Genomic DNA, 20,548 nt, shown 5'->3' with positions numbered 1-20,548 from the left:
GTCTAAAGAAATGATACATAGAATGACATTACGACATCTTTTCTTATCTGACATCTTCTACCTCTTCCTCCATTGTTGCTTCTTCTGAGGTATATATCCTCTTGTGTTGCTTATTTTGGAAAAGTGGGGTCACTGAAAACTTTGGAGGAGAAGCTCTAAGGCACGTCTGAAGATACTGTCTTTAGAATGTTATTTGCCCCCACTCAGTTTCACTGAGTTTGCTATTGGGTTATAGGCAAATTCGTTCCTAGGATACAACAGAGCCTTGGGTGAGAATCTACGACCAGCAAAGTTAAAGAGTTTCCGAAGAAACCTTATGTGAGACCGTAGCAGGTCGGACAGAGAGAGAAAGAGAGAGAGAGAAAGTGAATTTCGAAAAATGTGTGTTTTAGAAGTCTGATTCATGCTCCTTAAATAATTTATGAAGAGGTATGAAGAAAAGGTAGGTACTGGTTCAGAGAAGGCACCTTGAACAGTCACAATTTCAAACATTGTGACTATTTAAAAGGTAATTAACAGTTAATGATTGTTAAATTTGAATTGTGCCTCTTGATCACACCTGATCAAATCGTGACAAGCTGCCCTTCGCGAGCCATGCGGGTGCGCGCAAAGTGCGAGCAAAGTACGTTTCTAAAGCACCATGCGTGTGCACGTGCTGCGCAATATCAAGCCTTCATACTCTCCTCTACTGTTTCTAAGGAGTGTAAATCAACTCTTATTAAAATATTAAAAACAAACCTTATAATTTTCCAATGTGGGATAAGTTCAAAACTAGGTTTTGTAAGAGAAAAGCTAATTTTCCAAACAAATGTGCAGGTGTGACTTCTCATGTAATTGACCAATCAAACCCATTGGATTCAATCTCTTATGAGATTAAAATCCAACAATCCCCCACATTGATTGATCAATTGCATAGTTCTCTCTCAATCCAAACTATTATGGCACAATTATGCATACAAAAGGTGTTTATCAACTTAAACATTTTGTTAGTATAAATATCTCAGAGCCTTGTCAAAGTTATTGGTGGTAAGACCTTAAATCAATTACTCTCAAGATAGACCGGAGATACTCATGCACACAAAAATGTCCAATCTTTGCAAGAGTTTCAAGTTTTGCTCAACACTGTTATGGCCATGTGCTTCTTTCCTGGTTTCATGAACAATCCCGAGAGCAAACCCAAACTCTTATGAGAAGTGGCACCACTTCTATGTTCACATATGAAGTTCTACTATGTGCTTCGTTATTTGACACATTTCAAAACTTCATTAAGAGTTTAACTCAATTTCTCATCATAACGGACAACACTTTTTATGTTGTGATGGAAAATTTTTCAATGTCAGTGCTAACAATCACATTGTTGTAACTTGTTGTTACCCATTAAACCTAATACTGATGGTTTTCAGTTTAGGTCGGGTTACCATTACAGGTGACTAAGTAAAGGGTTTTAATCTCATATTTTTGCTTATCGTTCTTACTAATTCTCTGGCCAAGCCCTTGGTAAGAGGATCAACCAAGTTTTTATTTGACCTCACATAGGTTATAGTGATGACTTTATCTTGAATCAATTGCCTAACAAATTCATGTCTCGGACTTGTATGTCTGGACTTACCATTGTATGTACCACTATAGGCTCTTGAAGAGTTGCCTCACTATCACAATAAATGGAAATTGGAGGCATATGACTAGGCCAAAGTTTTATATCAAACAACAAATTCCTAATCCATTCAGCCTCTTTTCCAACAGCCACCAAGTTTATGAATTCAGATTACATGGTTGAGTGAGATATACAAGTTTATCTCTTAGATGCCCAAGAGATCGCACCAAAATCCATCTAGAGGTGGACTTGTTATCTCAATTACCAGTAATTCAACTCGCATCAGTGTATCCTTCTAGTACAACTGGATAATCACAATAAAACAAGACAAGTTCCAATGTTCTTTTGAGATACACAAGAACTCTCTCAATTGCCTTTCAGTGCTCTACAATGGGATTATTTGTAAACCGACTAAGTTCATTTACTGCAAATGCAATATCAGGTCTAGTACACAGCATAGCATAAATCAAACTTCCTATTGCACTAGCATACTCAAGTTGTGCAATTGCTCTATTAGTATTTTCTACTAGCTTTATACTAGAATCATATAGCGTGCTATATTCTTTAAATCCTAAATGCTTAAATTTCTTAAGTACTTTCTCAATATAATGTGATTGGCTTAATGTATAACCCCTACTATGCTTTTTAACTTTCATTCCCAAGATGGTATTATTTCTCCTAAATATTTCATTTTGAAAATAGAGGATAAATAGTTTTTAGTTTCATTTATGCCAACCATATTTGTACCCACAATAAGCATATCATCAACATAAAGACATACAACTACACCATAATTTTCAGTGAATTTTGAGTAAATGCATCTATCAGCACTATTACGTTTAAAATCAAAAGATAAAATGAAAGAATCAAATTTCTCATGCCATTGTTTAGGTGATTGTTTTAATCCATATAGTGATTTAACTAGTTTATAAACTTTCTTCTCATTTCTATGAAGAACAAATCCTTTTGGTTGTTTCATATAAGCCTCTTCATTTAAATCACCATTTAAGAAAGCAGTTTTAACATCCATTTGATGAAAAGATAAGTGATAAAATGGATGCTAATGCTATGAGTGTTCTAATAGAAGTTGTTATAGCCACTGGTGCATAGGTGTTAAAGTAATCAATCCATTCCTTTTGATTGAATTCTTTGACTACCAATCTAACCTTAAAAAGTTTGTACAATTCCATCATGGTTGTATTTTCTTCTAAACACCCATTTACATTTGATTGGTTTTGATCATGGAGGCAGGTCTAATAGTACTCATGTGTTATTTGACATTATTGAATCAATTTCATCATTTATAGCTTTCTTCCAAAAGGCATCATCTCTAGAGGTCATGGCTTCACTATAGGTTTTTAGATCATTTTCAATGTTTAGGACAATGAGTATCTTATTTAAAATCTTCTCTCTATCAGTCTCAACAAAAAAATACAATTAACTGAGTAGAGATAAAATTTAAACCTAAGTGTTTCTTTGTTCTTTGTCTTTGACTTCTTCTAGGTTCTATTGTAAGTGTTATAGTTGTGTCATTTCTTCTTTTAGTCTCATTATTACCAATAGTTATTGAGATTTGAGTTTTTCTTTCAAGTTTTCTGTCATTTTCTATGGATTCATTTTTTATAGATTCAGAATATAGTCTGTTCTCAAAGAATTCAACATCTCTAGTTTCACTTATTATGTTGGACTCTAAGTCTAGAAGCCTATAGGCCTTGCTATGTTTTGCATATCCAACAAATATACTTCTCTTAACTCTGAGTCCTAACTTGATTCTTTTAGGATCTAAAACTCTATAATATGCTAAGCACCCCCACACTTTTAGATATGCTAAATTAGGTTTTCTTCCTGTCCATAATTCATATGGGCATTTGTTATTAACTCTAGAAACAATTCTATTATGTAGATGACAGGCTGTTAGGAGTGCTTCCCCCCCACAGGTTTAAATGTGCATTAGCTTTTAACAACATGCAGTTTATCATTTCTGTAAGTGTTCTATTTTTTCTTTCGGCTAGGCCATTCTGTTGAGGGATATAGGGAACAAAACACTGATGTATTATTCCAAATTATTCACAGAAATAATTAAACTCATTTTTAAAGTATTCAACACTCCTATCACTTCTAAGGATTTTAATTTTCTTTTCTAGTTGATTTTAAACTTTAGTCTTGTATAGTTTAAACATGTCAAACGCATCATCCTTAGTTCTCATAAGATAGACATAGGTGTACCTAGAAAAATCATCTATAAATATTATAAAGTATCTCTTACCTCCTCTAGTTAATACATCATTGAGTTCACAGATGTCAGAATGAATTAGTTCTAGAAGTTGAGAATCCCTCTCAACACTAGGGAAATGTTTCTTAGCCATTTTAGATTTTACACATATTTCATATTTTTTAGTTGATTCATTACTATAAGCAAATATACCAAGTTTGCTCATGTTCTTTATGGATTTAAAATTCAAGTGTGCTAATCTATCATGCCATAAAGAGAAAAAAGCAACAATATAAGTAGAAACTTTTCCTTCATTAATACTTAATCTGAACATACCATTACAACCATATCTCTTTCAAAAAAAATCATATTCTTAGATAGGATTAGTTTGTTGGATTCAAAAACAACTTTGAATCCCCTCTTACAGACAAGGTTTACTGAGACCAAGTTCTTTTTAATGTTAGAAACATGGAGAATATTTAGGAGAGTTAGTGTCTTTTCAGAAGTGAAGTTCAATTCCACGTTGCCTCTTCCGGAAACTTTGGCACATATTTGATTTCCCATTTGTACCTCCTAGCCATCAGTTACTTCTTCATATGTCTTGAACAAGGACTTGTCCTTGCAAACATGGACTGTGGTGCCTAAATCAAACCACCATCCAGAAGACGATTCTGCCATATTTACTTAAGTAATCATGGCCACCAGATTGTCTTCCACCATATTTGCGGACTTGATTCCACCTTTCCGATATCGGCAGACTCGGGCATAATGCCCATTTTTTCCACAAACATAGCAGGATCCCTCTTGTTGTTGCTCTTCTTGAAGTTCCCATCTTTTTTTTTTTTTACTTATAATGCAAGATTAGTCTTCTTCAATCAATTTTCCACAAAATTTACCTTAGAGTTCAACATACCAGCCAAGGTCTTATCCCTACTATCTCTAATTCGAGACTATTTTTCAATACAAATGTGTTGCTGAATTTACTCCAAGGTAAGTTCTTTAGCCTTATGTAGAAGCTTATTCCTGTAATCCTTCCAAGAGGGCGGTAGTTTGGCAATAATTGCTCCCACTTGGAAAAAATCGGGAAGGATGATATCAAGGGATCGAATTTTGTTGATTATCACCTGTAGTTCATGAACTTGCTCCAGTATGGGTTTATAGTCGTTCATGGTGAAGTTAAAGTATTCTACGATAAGATACTTATTCATACCTAGTTTTTGCCCCTTATATTTGAATTCCAGAGCCATCCAGATTTCTTTTGGGGATGTAAGTTCCTTGTAGAAGTTGTAGAGCTGATCTGAAAAGGCATTCGGTATGTGTCCTCGGCACAGAAGTGAATTCTCTTCTCGTTTTGCTCTTTCATTCTTCAATTTTTCTGATTTGTTAGTGGGTTCAGGAAGTGATTGCAGATTCGGATCCAGGTGATAGTACAGTTTTAGTGTGGCCAGAAAGAAGATCATTTTGTCTTGCCACCGGCTAAAGTTTGCTCCATCGAACTAGTCCAATCGAACAAGATCTTGGTTCATCATCTTGATCGAAGTCATGCTTGTTTCTGCCTCTATTGCAGAATAACATTTTAAAATTTTTGAAAAAATTGGGTCACTGAAAACTTTGGAGGATAAGCTTTGAGGCGCGTCTGAAAACACTGTCTTTAGAACGTTAATCAAAGTGTATATATCAACAAAACCCATAATAACTCAAAACAAAATTAAATCATAATCATCGATTGCTGTTCATAGAGTTTGAGCTTTCACAGATATTTACATGCATTGATTTAGAACTTCAACATCAAAGTGTATATTTGATGCTATAAGAATATCCTTAGAAATTCATATCGAGTTTTTCAACTCCCTTTTGTATGGCAAAGTGTATCCACCTACCAAAACAAGAAGAGATTTGTAGTTGGAGTTTCAAGATCTTAAGACCCTGTGATGAATGAGTGATTTGAGTTTTGAATTCAACGAGGTTGTTATCTATTTCCTTTTGGAACTAGGGTGGCCGTGTAGGTACCGTCTAAAGAAATGATACGTAGAATGACATTACGACATATTTCCTTATCTGGCATCTTCTACCTCTTCCTCCATTGTTGCTTCTTCTGAGGTATATATCCTCTTGTGTTGCTTATTCTTCTGTTGCTTCTTTAAGATTTTCCACGTGTTGGGTATAAGCGGTTGTCAAGGTTGAACGCCTCTAGGAATTACTGCTCAGCTACTTAAGAAATTGTATATAGAATTCTCTGTCTTCCCTGAATCAGAAGGAAATGGTGTCTTATATTAGATAGACTACTTAAAGATCTCGCCGTGCCAAAATTCTTGAGCTACAGAACTCATGTTTCCCGCTAGTAGCAAAAGCTAAGGCCCTTTTTGGAGCTATGTCTTTTGTTTGATAATCGTCTAATTTTAGTTAGCAACTTCTTAGGGATCCAAGACATCAAATTTTTTATATATGCAAAGATATCAAAAAACATTGTGCATGGAAAGCTTTCAAAGTCCAATAGATTCCTCGTGAAGAAAATGGAGGAGCTGCTCATGTGGTTGCTAAGGCGGGACTAAAGTTGGATTTCAGTTTAAAGATGCCATTCCTTTTTGTTTTTTGTTTTTTTTAAAGTCCTGTTTTTGGATTTGAATAAAATAAAATGTTTAAATTACTCTTATGTTTTAGGAAATTGGCTGATCCTACCCTTGTAAGATTCCATATCCCTATGTTTTTGACAATTATACTTCTTTTAACAAATAGAACATTCCATTAGACCCAATTTTTCCAAGAAATTGGATTTGCTCCTCACATATCACTCATTACATCAACCTCACTCACATTGCAGTTGTGAATTGGAAACATCTCCTATACTTGTATGTTGTCACTCATGCAGAGACCTTCCCAATGCATGGATGGGATGTGTTGTGAGGTTAATGCGAGGAGCAAATGTGGACTCTTTTTTTAACTAGGTCTAGTGCAATTTGACCCAATTATGTACTTCACAATAATGACAACTGGGAACTTCATTTTTGATAATATAACCTTAATAAAAATGACAATAAATAGCATGTTGTTTATATGTTAATAAAACAAGTGTTTTTTTTAACTAAAATCATCTTATATATATACTGTATGAAGCTACCTTTCTAGACATAAAATATAACAAAAAATACAAGAAAACCATTAGATCTTGTTGTATTATTAATAATCACATAGAATAACTAAAAAATGGCTCTGGCCCAATTATAACTGTATATCATTGATAAAAAAAACTGCATATGCTTTTGTTATAATGACTTGAAAGCAGTTTCTCCAAAAGAAAAATAAAAAAATAGAAATCAGACTAGCTATTCTGCTCTTAGATTTCATTGTATTATCAAAGGTGGTGCTTTTAGCAGACGGAATTTATATTTCTTGAAGTAGGTTTTGAATAGTTCCTTCGTGGTTACATTTTCAGTTGAATTCATATTTTGAATTATTTTGCTTATAACAATTAAATCTCAGAGAATGCTAGAATAACTGCATTGATTAACTATGAAAATTACACGAAAGTGCGAAAAGAAAGTGTGTTAATTTCTTCACCAGTTACCTCATACCATTCATTCAAATCCAATCAAATTAAAAGAAATAAAAAAGAATGGATGATAAGGCAAATGAGTACAAGGGTCTGATTTTGATACCTGAAAGGCATCATACTGGAAAAACTTGTAGCCAATCAACCGGTATATCATAAAAGTGGTAACCATCAGCTGGTATTCATCAAAATTCATGGGGGAGGGGGCCTCATTGGTCAAAGTTCTGGAATCATACCTTTCCAGCATCATAGAATCTACGGAAAAGTACGGAGAGCTATAAACATTCAAAAGGTCAACAACCCACACTCTATGCACCAACGCCCGCCCATGAATTGGCATCAATTCCGAACTGGCACCTACGCCGACAGTATTTTGAGCCTACAAATTCCAACCCAGGGCTGATCGGTCATTCTCCCTAGATTCTATTGATGAGACAAATCTATCCACAAGGATCAAGCTCTAGCCATGATTGCAATAACCTAATTCTGTACTACTGAGATTTACATGTCAAGGAACTCTGGAGTTGAACTTGATTCAAATTGATAATATGTTCTGTCAATATACAATAGGTAACATCCATAGTCACAAAACATAGATGCAACCATGGGAGATGAGACTTGTGTTAGATACAGTTTGCTAAAGTGTAACTAAAAATGTATAAGATGATTTATTGGCAAGACAAAGAACTAGCTTAAAAAATATCAGTCAACATAAAAAAGAACCAAATGGAAATAACTGCAACAGCCATTAATAATAAACCAAAAACAACAGTCACAAACTCAAAGCCATTGGATAAACCAAACAGGCTGTGTATTTACTTCAACTGTAAACATTTTTGTCAACTAAACAGAATCACTGCATGTTTAGAGGCTCTCGGAAAATTTAGCAATTTCTTTGTAAATTCCAGTAATTCATCTGCAGAAAACTGGTTGTGCTGATCAGTTTGTTTATTCCTTTTTGTGTAGATCATTATCCTCTCCAAGACCACTGCATTCTGAAGTAGAAACTCCACTAATTGCATCGCACAGGGCACTGGGCTGAAGCCAAATATAGTGACAGTCTTAAGGTGGTTTGTCAGACAATGGCAAGTTGATTCTTGTTCATTCCAATAGCTTCCTCCATCAAGATCATATGATCCAATCTGTTGCCTATCCAACTAAAATACAAAAAAAAAAAGAAGCCGTCATGGTAAAATGCATCATGTTAAATCAATGACCAAAAACTTGTAGAAACGAAAGGGATATCATGGATTTGATGCACCCACAGAAGATCCACCAGCGCAGATGTGTATGGTAAGTATCTCCAGATTGGGAGCACTTCTTAGTAAACTTGCTATTCCTAAGAGATGCCACTTGCTCAGCATTGTCTTGAGTACTACATGCTTCCAGTTGGACAATGGAAAAGGTATATTTGCAGCCTCCCATATGGCGAATACCTAAGAACATCACAACGAAAAGTACTAGAAAGTTTGAACAAAAAATTGACTTGTGAAATTTTCTGCTACCCCACTCACCATAAAGAAAATTTCCTACAAAAAAGAGGTCATGTTAACTGAGCATGTTTTATTCAATATCTTCTAAATGGTCTATAAATTTTTCTAGCCTGATACAGCAATTAGAGGTTAATTCTTTTCATTGCATTCCAGAAAATATAAGAGGAAAGAAGTCCTAACCAGTTAGACCATATAATTTTTAGCTCATGATGATTGGATTAGACATCCAGCTGAATTGATTTGGTGGCTGTAGATGCCCTAGCTAAGATTTGGTGCTTAGATGGAACTCACACATACGCAAACAGTATAGTAAGCATGCTTTCATGAAGGGTCAAACAGTATTAAGAGATCCAACACTAAGATATGTCAGCTTTCATAATTTGGGCTCAAGTAATCATGTAAGCTGGTGATTCTTTTTTGCTAAAGTGAGAAGAAACCAATTAAAAATGTCAAGAGAAATAAAACCATAAAGCATAAAAGAGAAGTTAATGGAAAATGTAGAAAGAAATCATACCAAAACACACCATGTACACATGGTAAGAACCTTAGAATGCCGAAGCTTCTCAAGAAGCATTCTGAACTCAGAAAACTCAGAAGGAACGAATTTGAAATGGAATGAGAATTCAAGGGCTGCATCAACCACTGATGATACATTCATTAAATGAACCCAATCTATTCACTCAGAGATTCTTAAAGACAAGAGATTGAGGCAACATATTTCTAGCATCGATTTCTCATAAGCAAAATGGTAAATGATCAATTTTTTAAGATTTGGGGAAGTAAATCTCAGCTTTGTAAGGTCATAGCAACGTATCAGAGTCAAATCTTCAAGCATTGGACAACCAGATAAAATACAATCGATGGTTTCGTTAGGCAAGCGAATGTATTTCAAAGAAAGACTTTTGAGTGATCCCATATAGAAGTGCCAAGATGGTTCGATACCACAGTATACCAACTTCATTTCTGTTAACAAATTATTGTTGAAAACATAGAACGGCAATGTGTAAGGGAAATCGGAAGCAGAAGAATCTCCACAACCTCCCAAGAAGTCCAGATCAAGCACTTTCACTTCTCTCCTGATAGCAAAACGGATCCAAGTATCAATCTGAATTGCTACGTCCCTTATTTGACCGGAGATTTTCTTTGCTTTTCTTATAACTTCATCTCCGCCAATCATATGCATATCCTCTTCAAAGGAATTATCGAAATAGAATTTAAGAGAGAGACGAAATTTGTGGATGGTGGAGCGTTCCTGAAGGATGAGAGCATTGTTGACGAAATTGACAAACCACTTGAGACATTTCACGTTGTAATACCCATCTTCGTCAATGATATGAGCGTATGTTCTCTCACAGAAATCTAGATTTGGAATCGAAGTCCATAGATGCTTGAATCTTCGGAGCAGGATAGTCTTCACGGCATCCGCTATTGGCAAAAACGAAAGGATGTGAATTAGGACCGAGTCCGGCAATTTGCTGATCATATCGTGGCCTTGCTCATCAGCCTTCTGCATCTTACAACTACCCCCTTCTGCAACATCTTCTCTTCTTACAACCCCCATAGTTTAAAGAGGACACGAGCACCAATCGAGAATCCCAAGAGCTGTCGACATGCGAATCGGGTAATTCACCGTTGACATGTATCAAACAGTGTTCCTTCGAACGAGGGAGAAGTAGAGTTACTGCCTGTTTCCTCAACTCTTATATCTTAACACGAATCTTTTTAATTTAAGAGAAAATTGATTATTTCTCTTATCTCTTATTTTAATTGCAATTATGCAATTTTTTGTTTTATAATAATACCACAAAAAAACAAACAAAACTCTCATTATGAGGTTAAAATGGATATTTGATTGTTTTCAAAATTCAGAATAACATTCTTCAAAGTTTGAAAAAAATTTCACCAATACCAATATATCTCTTAATGCAATTATTACAAGTTCAAATGTCAGACTTGGTTGTTTCATTGGGTTAACTTGTATCAAATGTGTTTCCTGCGGCTATTTATACAAATTCAAATCAAAGAGATGAAGAAAAGGGCAAGAAATCTCAAGAGAAGAAGATTTCAATGTCTCATTTCGATTTCCATGTTTGAATTGTGAATTAAATAGCGAGGACTTGCGATAAATGAGACTTGTCTAGGGAGACCAGGAGAGTGAAACAATAACATAAAATCATAACTACTATAAAGAGGAATAGTTTAAAATAATTAATTTTTATTTTAGTAATTTTTTGTAAAAATGATTTAGTAATTTAGTAGTTTGGATTAATTATATTAATGATTTTAACAAAAATATTAAACTGCTTCTAATTATTTAATAAAATAATTATTTTTTTCATATTATATTTTAGTGTTTTATTTTATTTATTTTACTTTTTTAATGAATACATGTTACTTTTTTTTGTAAATATTATTTAAATATTAGTAAATAGATAAAATTAAGTTATAGTCATAATTAAATTAAACTAAGCATGAGCTTGAAGTTTAAATGTGACATTCGTAATTGCACTGAACTGAACCGAGTACAACCCATTCATGCATTAATTTTGGGTTTTTAACTATTTATAGATAAAAAATACAAAAAAGTATGGATTTGCCCAATGCAGATTTCTGATTTACACTCCAAGGCTATAAAACATTCAAATGGACCGATATCCACACTATGCACCCATGCCCGCCCATGAATTGACATCAATTCCGAGTTGACACCTACCCCGACCGTACATTGAACCTACAAATTCTGACATTGGGGGTATCGGTCATTCTCCCTAAAAAATATTAATATTTATAGTTGAAGGAGCATGGTTCAACTTGACCCAATGAACAAAAAAAAAGAAGAAGATATATTTACAAGTTTTAAGGTTGCATGGTTCGGCTTTACCCATATTCCAAGTGTAATAATATTTGTCTAGGCATGGAATTGGCACATGCTTGCCAGTGTTAATTATAAAACTATGTTTTTTTATAAATTAAACTTTTATTTAATTTAAATATATATTAGAAAATATATAAAATCTCTCTCTCTCTCTATGTATCAATATAAAATTTATTATCTAAACATTATATAATAATATTTATCATATATCTATATAACTTTTAAGTCGGGCTTAAGAGTTAGTTAGCTTGAATTGTGCCTGCCCACATTAAGTATGGTTTCAGATTTGAGCTAGACTTAGCTGAGAAAAAGATAGTTACATAATAAGCTCAAATATTCGTAGGCCTAACCAGGTTAGGCTATAAATATTCGTCCCTAAGTAAAGGAATCTTACGACAATTTGAGACAAGGCCTAGCCATATTGTCGTTAAGCACTAACATAAAAAAAATGAAGTATGGAATTTACCTATTCTTGGTTTTTGATTTATTTCTTGCACGGTCTACTTTCTAATCGGGGTGTTAAGATGATATCTTCAAGCTGCTTGTACAACCTTGCTTCAATCTCAGCAATCTTGGCTCGGGCTGTATCGATGGAGGGTCAGTGCCGTGACCACTGTTGCTTCGTATGAGCCCATTTGCAGAGGACTGAGTTGGGGAAGCTTTGTATGAACCCATTTTCCTTCTGGATTGGAGAAATGAGAAATCTGAAAATTTATGTGAACCCATTTGCGAATACAGGATCCAGGGCGATGATGATCGTTGTTGCTTGATTACTCCAGTCCAATGTAGTGATACAAGTCCATAGATCTGCTCTTCCTATAGACTTAAAGAGTTGAAGTTTTATTCCACTCAATTCCATTTTTCCTCCACCCTCTCTCTCTCTCTCTCTCTCCCCGTTCATCCATCATGCATCACCGTAGCTTCATATAGAATGACAGAATATCATTTTCAATCCACTTTGAACTTTCTGTCTTTGTAGCTTATGTAGAGGTGTGCTCTTAATAGTTGCAGAGAGCGTGAGCGAGCGAGCGCGCGCGCGCGCGCGAGAGAGAGAGAGAGAGAGAGTGAGAGAGTGAGAGAACCACAAACCTATTGGCATGCATATTGCTACTGCAGCAGAATGAGCCATGACAGAAGAGACTTTCATGTTAAGCACAACATTCTCTCTAATCGTAAGGTTAGTACTCACTTACGGTATTTTCAACCAAAATTGAACAAATAACGACTACAAGATGATCTAACTTTACACCAGGGAAAGATTCCTTCGGTGATAAAGCGACCGTTCCTTCTTGATCACGACCATTTCTTCGCCTCCATCTCCATCACAATCTCTTCCTCTTTGCTTGAAACCCAACCATCGGATTCAGGTTTTACCGATGATGACGATGTTCGGAATGCTCTCTTCAACCTGTTCATCAACCTCCAGCCTAAACTCTTTTTGCTGCTTCCCAAATTATTCTCATCACAGGATCTATCGGAAGAGGAAGAAGAAGACCCCCCTCTCGGGCTCTCTCTCTCCTTCATCACTGAACCAAAAGCTGGTGGAGGAGACTCTCTCTCCCCCTTTCCAACCTTTTTCTCTGAGCTGAAGCTAAAGCTTGCTGATTGACCTGATTTCAATGTTTCTCTCTTATTCTCTGATTCCCACAATAGCTTCTTCCTGTTCCGTTCATGAGCTATTGAGCTCTCTCTCTCTAGGCTTTCAATTCTTGAGTTCGTCGTCTCCATTGATTCCTTGTATTGGGCCACTTGTCGCAATTTAGACAACTGTGAGAAATTTAAGGATACTTTAAGAGAATAAGACAATAAGTAAATAATAAGGATAGAGTTAGTGAATTTACTAAAGGAAAGGGGTATTTAAGAAATTTGCCAATCGGAAATGGAAGCAAAGTTTCCTTCCAAATTTTCGACACACTATTTGCTTTCTCGTTGGGTTTTGCTTCGTTAAGGAGACTGTAGTTCAACACCAGTGGCAGCTAATTGGGTATAACCTTCGATCGCCTATTATTGTTATTCGGTATTGTTCGAAGCTGAGCCAGAGGAGCGTGTTGGTTCCATTTTCATTCTTGATCGAAGCTGAATCAGGGGTGTTCTTGCAGGTTGAAGAGAACTGAGAAAATCTCTCCAGCAAACGAACCTTCAGACGCCAGAGGTCTAGGAGATTTAAGGAGAAGTGTTCGAATCATCATCTTGCAGATTTGAGTATTTGGGTTAATATTGATTTGTTTCGGGCAAAAAATTAGATCAGGTATGTGCATGCGTCGTTTTGTCATGGGAGTGGTTTTATATTTGGGTCTGTGATCAATTTGGATTGCCCATTCAATTTGTTAGAGATCTGATTTTTGCATGTATGGATCTTGCAATTTTTGGTATTTGTATATTATCTTGTGTTTTTTCGTGGTAAGATTTAAAGGGACTAGATTTGTTTGGTCCTTCATTTCGTGTTAAGATTTCGTTCAATTACTTTCTGCTTAATCTGTTGTTATCCAATGTTGTTATTTCTTTATTTTTATTTATTTTATGCGTATAAAGCAAGCGTGAAGCAAGGACCGTTTCACATGTGATTGGTTTTTGTTTGCTCATTTTTGTTTTCCTTCTAAGATTTCGTGTCTCTGATGTTATCCAATCTCAATGGCTGCGACTAGTTCGTTGGTTGATTTAGATTTAGAGGGAAAATTTTTAACTATAACAGTATAACGGTAGGTTCTGTTCGGAGATACCTTCTCACTACTCTGTTTTCCTGTTCAACCCTTTTACTAGGACTCCTTTATATACAGTGCTAAAGCCTCCCATGCCTATCTCTTCTTGGAAGTTCCTAGTTGTCTATAGCTAATTTAGTTTCTTCATAGTTGCTATTTTTTTTGCTGAACATACCACCACCCTAGATCCATACGAGCAGTTTCTACAATTGCAAGAGTAACAACACACCCAATTAAGTATTTCATGTATGATATTTTTAAGATTTCAGGGTCTAACTAGTGATCTTCATTCTTCTTGGGATCTTTATTTACGTGGTGATGGCAGTGTTTGGCATATGAAACCTATTTAAGAAAATGCTTTTGGGGAATCTTTGCCCTTGTCCATTTGATGTATATCCAAAACCTTTGCATTTAATGTCACTCAAGCAGGCATTCTTGCATGCTTCAAAGGTAATATTAATTCAATAGCTGCTTAAGTCATACCCATGGTAATTGGTGTGATGAAGTTCCATGAAATCCGACTCAGCTGGATTGGAGTGCAGGTTAAATAGAGGAGAGCTGCTTTTGGCCCAATGTGAAGGGTCAACCATGTTGAAGCCTTATGGACATTTGCAAGTAGGAAATGAGGTATAACTACAGATAACATTTAATCCACCTAGTCCATGAATTTGGCATGCTTTGACACTACTGGGTAACCATGAAATTTTCCAAAGTCTGGTTGACTCATCTAGGGTATACGTTCTCAAGATCCCATCATAATTTAACATTAGTCTTTGTTTTGAACCCTTTGGTGAAATCAAGAAATCATTTTCTTTCTCAACAGACAAGGAGCTTCCTTGGTTGAACCTATATTTTGACTCTGCTAGAGCCTAGGCTAGGTGCAAGTGGCAGGAGAGAAAACAAGTAGAAGAATGTTGCAATAAGATGAACTTCCACTGATGGTGGCATAGTGCCTGGAACAAGAAAATATTTAGGCTGCGTTTGAATGCGGTGTAAAAGTAGAAGTACACCGGTGGAGTTGTACACTGATCGGTTTAAAATTATGGACCGTTGTAAATAGGAAAAAGTGATTACTGATGTTAATATTTACATCGTTTTTATCAAAGTTGCATTTACTTCAATTATCAATGTAAAACTCGATGTGAGTGGAGTTTTATATCGATTTTCGATGTTTAACTACACTCCATCCAAACGCCGACAAATACGGATTGGAGTGTTTATTTACATCGGTCCATATTTACACTGCATAAATAGGAAAAAGTGATTACTGACGCCGACAAATACGGATTGGAGTGTTTATTTACACCGGGCCGTATTTACACCACATTAATAGGAAAAAGCGATTACTGATGTTAATATTTGCATCATTTTTATCAAAGTTGTATTTACATCAATTATCAATGTAAAACTCGACGTGAGGGAGTTTTATATCGATTTTCGATGTTTAACTACACTCCATCCAAACGCCGACAAATACGGATTGGAGTGTTTATTTACACTGCAGACAAACGCAGCCTTATGAATCTTTGGGAGCTGATTTTCTTTTTTCCAATCTAATTTATAGATATTCTTGTTCTTCTCTTTTTTAAATGGATAGGACATAAGAGGTTCTGCGCTGGTGCTGTTAATTGTTGCTTTTTCTCTTGCCAATCCAATGAAATAGGCCAATTTTTATTTATTAATTCAGCATAAATGAGCAAAGGCCAGCTGGAAAAAGAGGAGGAAAAAGAAACAAAAAATTGGCAGATCATTCTGTTGTTTCAGTGTAGCTGCTGCTGTAGAACTCGACAGAGTGATGGGTCAAGAACCCTAATTCATCATTCATGAAATTGAAGAGAAAGCTCAACAATTAAGATCTCTAGCTGAGCTTCTAGATCTCTTTTGCATCTTGGTTCCTAAACTTTGGAGTTTTCAGCTGATTAGCCCCTCTCCTTGATTTGAATTTTCCTTCACAGATCCTAGTGAAGGCATTTAATGATTTATGTCCTTTGTTTCCTTGTTTCCTATTTCTGTTGTTTCAAATTAGTCCTTCATTCTTATTCTTTTTTCTTTTCCTTTTCTCTTGTAGCTTATGGCCTTTTTATGTTTTTTTTCCTGAATTGAAACCAGATGTACAAGAACATAATTCATCTTTAGATCCAATTGGACGTAATTTGGTTCGGGCAAAATGAGGCGTAGACCTACTGATTTTCGACGGCCAGTGAAGAGAAGATTTTCGAAGCTCTTCTGGTTGACATTTTGTGGGTTGATAATTCTGTTATTTATTGTGCTTTCCAGCCAGGACAAGCAGCCAAGTTCCAGACCTACAATTGTTCAGGTAAGACCGTTTTCTATTAGTAAATTTCTGCTTTTAATTATTTTCATTCTTCAATTTATTCAGATTTGCATTGCATTGATGTATGAATTCTTTCTTCAACTTGGCATTGTACTTTGTTGCGAAAGCAAATATGTTGTGGTTTTAGAATGTTGATGGTACATAACATCACTATATATGGAGAGAGATGTAGTCAGTGTTTTTAGGTCAGCAATATCTAATTCAAAATAACGACAAAATGTTATATATCTTCTTTGGAAAAGACTTTCAGTTGGTAAGTTATAGTTAGGCTACCAAAACATGCTTGGGCAGCAAAAAAACAAAATTTATAAAAAAAATGTGGTAGTAAAATTTTGTGATTCAGTGCCATGGAGAACAAGATCAATTAAACTTATGAAACCAGATCAAGATAGAATTTCATCTTTCTGGTTTCAGTTCTTGATTCTGCTTTGACAATAAAGAATCAGGGGCATTCAGCAAATTTCCTTTTTCCCCCTGCTTTAATCCTTTTGCTTTTGGGCCTTCTCCATTTTTTTTTATTGGAAATGGTAACTTTCATTAAGGATATCAAATAAACATCTTACACTGTCAACCACTCAGACAAAGAGTGTTGACCCCAACATAACATCAAGAGTTACAGTATAGCCCAAAAAATGTTTGCCCCGACTGTCCCCTGTTTTGCCAAGCTATCTGCCACAGAGTTTGCTGATCTCCTTACCCATTTGAATGTTACTCCAACTTGCCAAGCAAATTATTTCCTTTATTTGCTGTCTATACTTCCATACACCCAACTTCTCTGTTTTCAGCCACCCTATCAACAATTTAGAATCCCCTTCCACGTCCAAGTTCTGAAATTCCCATTGCTTGGCAAATCTCGGGCCATGTAGGAGAGCCAAAATTTCAGTTCTCATAGAGTCTCCCACTCCTATGGGACCAGAGTATAGCACCACCATTTTGCCCTCCCCATCCCTAAAAACTCCCCCAGCTCCCGAGGGTCCTGGATTACCCATGGAACTTCCATCAAAATTTAACTTTACCCTTTTGGGCCTTCTCCATTTCTCATGTAGAACCTCCAATTTACAGCCCCCCAACACCAACTGATGTGTTTCAGTTGGTCCTCTTTGTACATGTTTTTTTATATTTTTTATGGATAATTAAGTATTTTTTTTAATAATAATAAAAGTAAGCAGACAAATTCACACAAAGCTGCGATCTCTCAGGAGGCGCGAGTTGCTGCCTCAAAAATTGGAGCTACTCTTAGGTTCTTATCAATGCACATCATTTGACTTTTCCAGCCTTTCCACTTGCTCATTTCACTTCTGCACTTCTGCTTATTAATTAATTAATTATTTATTTCTGATTTCCTGTTTGATAAAATTTGCTGGTTTGATATCTTGAAGATGATGTGGAGGTAAGTGCCAAACTTGAATTGTGAATGGGTGTAGTATATTTCTAAGGTCTGAAGTTAAGTCAAACAAAATAAAATATATGGATTGGAATTTTAGTAAATATAGAATTAGGAATGATATGAACCACTATTAATAGCAGAGAGATACTGTAAGGATACATTTGCCATTTTTATTAAGATCATAAAAGGGAATTGATACAGTCAATCAACAGTTGGACACCTCCCTCACTTTATCTACAATGCCAGAAACTCTAGTTCATCCATCAAAGTGGGTTCAGATTAAACTATCTAGGCTTGTTGTTTGTTGCGGCATCTACATGAGGGTTTCTTGTAGTTTGTAGCAACTGCTGGAGCAATCATTTTGAGATTAATTTGACTTTTGTTTGATTATATAGTGTTTTTTTATTGTTTTTGTATGGTTTTAGTATAGAGTTGATTGAATATATACTCATTATAATCAATATATTTTCTCCAAATTTTTAAAACTGTGCTCTATATCTGTAATCTGGAGCATAATAGATATCTAGCAGTTGCTATTGACTGGGGTTTGATCTGTTGTTTTATTAAAGTTACCAAAATGAAATTAGTTGCATTTTTTTTGGATACCATGTTATGTAGGTTTTTCACATTGAACTTAAGAAGCATGAAAATTGCAAATTGAGACTGTTGATACTTTTCATTTCCTGATTCAACCATTTCTGTGCAATTAAAAAACTCTGAATCTTCATAATGTTCCACAGAGATCTTACAAGCACAACAGGATTACAGAAGGCCTTAACATTACTGAAGAAATGCTTAGTCCACATTCAATCACAAGGCAACTAAATGATCAGATTTCTCTTGCGAAAGCTATTGTTATGATAGCAAAAGAAAGTAACAACCTCCAATTTGCATGGGAATTAAGTGCCCAGATCCGCAACTCACAGATCCTACTCTCAAATGCAGCAACAAGACAAACTCCATTGAGTGCCAAAGAATCAGAAACTGCAATACGTGATATGGCACTTTTTCTGTATCAAGCTCAACAACAACTCCATTATGACAGTGCAACCATGATTATGAAGCTGAAAGCCAAAATTCAGTCTCTTGAAGAACAAACAAATTCTGTGAGTGAGAAGAGCTCAAAATATGGGCAAATAGCTGCCGAGGAAGTCCCTAAAAGCCTATACTGCTTTGGTGTCAGGTTAACAGTTGAATGGTTTAGAAATTCAAATTTACAAAGGAAACTCTCAGAAGGAAAAAGGATAGCAGAGAAACTCATGGACAACAATCTCTATCATTTCTGTGTTTTTTCTGACAACATTCTTGCAACTTCTGTTGTGGTCAATTCAACTGCACTGAATTCTAAACATCCAAATATGGTTGTCTTCCACATTGTAACTGATGAAATCAACTATGCTCCAATGAAGGCCTGGTTCTCCATGAATAGTTTTCGAGGAGTAACCGTTGAGGTTCAGAAGTTTGAAGACTTTGGCTGGCTCAATGCTTCTTATGTCCCCGTCTTGAAGCAGTTACAAGATTCAGACACTCAGAATTATTACTTCTCAGGAAACAATGATGATGGCAAGACTCCAATCAAATACCGGAACCCTAAATACCTGTCTATGCTTAACCACCTCAGGTTCTACATTCCAGAAGTTTTCCCTGCACTGAACAAGGTAGTATTTCTTGATGATGATGTTGTAGTTCAGAAAGACCTATCACCACTATTCTCCATAGACCTTAAGGGAAATGTTAACGGAGCCGTTGAGACATGCATGGAGACATTCCACAGATATCACAAGTACTTGAATTATTCTCACCCCCTTATACGTTCGCATTTTGATCCTGATGCCTGTGGGTGGGCATTTGGGATGAACATTTTTGATTTGGTTGAGTGGAGGAAAAAGAATGTGACTGGCATTTACCATTACTGGCAGGAGAGAAATATTGATAGGACATTGTGGAAACTTGGGACATTACCACCTGGATTATTAACTTTCTATGGGCTGACCGAGCCTTTGGATCCCAAGTGGCATGTGTTGGGATTGGGATACACGAATGTTGATCCTCAGTTGATAGAGAAGGGGGCTGTGTTGCATTTCAATGGAAATTCAAAACCTTGGTTAAAAATTGGGATTGAAAAGTACAAACCACTGTGGGAAAAGTATGTCAATTACTCTCATCCTTCGTTGCAGCAGTGTAATTTCCATTGACTTTGAATGGAGCTTGGTGGTTTGATTTTTGACAAAGCAACAAAAATTTTGTACTTTGGGAAATGCTTGTAAGATTTGCAGATAGGAATTGAAACTAATGGTGGGGACATTAGTATTTAGTGTACGTTTTCCTTCTTTCCTGTTGTAGTATAGTGTGTTTTCTTTTCCCCACATCATTTTTATCCATTCCACTTTCCGTGAAAACAAA

The 20,548-nt window shown here is 35.7% G+C and overlaps 2 protein-coding genes across 6 annotated transcripts; one reads left to right on the top strand and one right to left on the bottom strand.

Moving 5' to 3' along the window:
- Positions 1-8,003: 8,003 nt before the first annotated feature.
- LOC148862202 (F-box/LRR-repeat protein At3g03360-like) lies at positions 8,004-13,381 on the bottom strand. 3 transcript variants are annotated; one of them, XM_088986729.1, is made up of 4 exons: positions 12,191-13,381; positions 9,364-10,504; positions 8,622-8,792; positions 8,004-8,513 (listed from the first exon to the last, which is right to left on the bottom strand). In XM_088986729.1, exons 2-4 carry the CDS (start codon positions 9,505-9,507, stop codon positions 8,196-8,198), a joined length of 633 nt encoding a protein of 210 aa, XP_088842855.1. In that variant the 5' UTR covers positions 9,508-10,504; positions 12,191-13,381; the 3' UTR covers positions 8,004-8,195. The 3 variants fall into 2 exon arrangements, 1 of the variants encoding a protein (XP_088842855.1); XR_016113419.1 differs by having other exon boundaries at positions 8,622-10,504.
- A 161-nt stretch (positions 13,382-13,542) lies between these two features.
- On the top strand, positions 13,543-20,548 carry GAUT10 (galacturonosyltransferase 10). 3 transcript variants are annotated; one of them, XM_088981927.1, is made up of 4 exons: positions 13,543-13,708; positions 13,824-13,972; positions 16,533-16,740; positions 18,886-20,548. In XM_088981927.1, exons 3-4 carry the CDS (start codon positions 16,591-16,593, stop codon positions 20,338-20,340), a joined length of 1,605 nt encoding a protein of 534 aa, XP_088838053.1. In that variant the 5' UTR covers positions 13,543-13,708; positions 13,824-13,972; positions 16,533-16,590; the 3' UTR covers positions 20,341-20,548. The 3 variants fall into 3 exon arrangements, with proteins under 3 accessions (XP_088838053.1, XP_088838052.1, XP_088838051.1); XM_088981926.1 differs by having other exon boundaries at positions 13,605-13,741; XM_088981925.1 differs by having other exon boundaries at positions 13,636-13,972.

Source organism: Nelumbo lutea, chromosome 4 (assembly GCF_056320005.1).
Source record: "Nelumbo lutea isolate HS-2025 chromosome 4, American lotus-T2T, whole genome shotgun sequence".
In the NCBI taxonomy this organism is placed as follows: Eukaryota; Viridiplantae; Streptophyta; class Magnoliopsida; order Proteales; family Nelumbonaceae; genus Nelumbo; species Nelumbo lutea.
The sequence above is the reverse complement of the archived record's forward strand: the minus strand, read 5'-3'. Positions and strand labels throughout refer to the sequence as shown.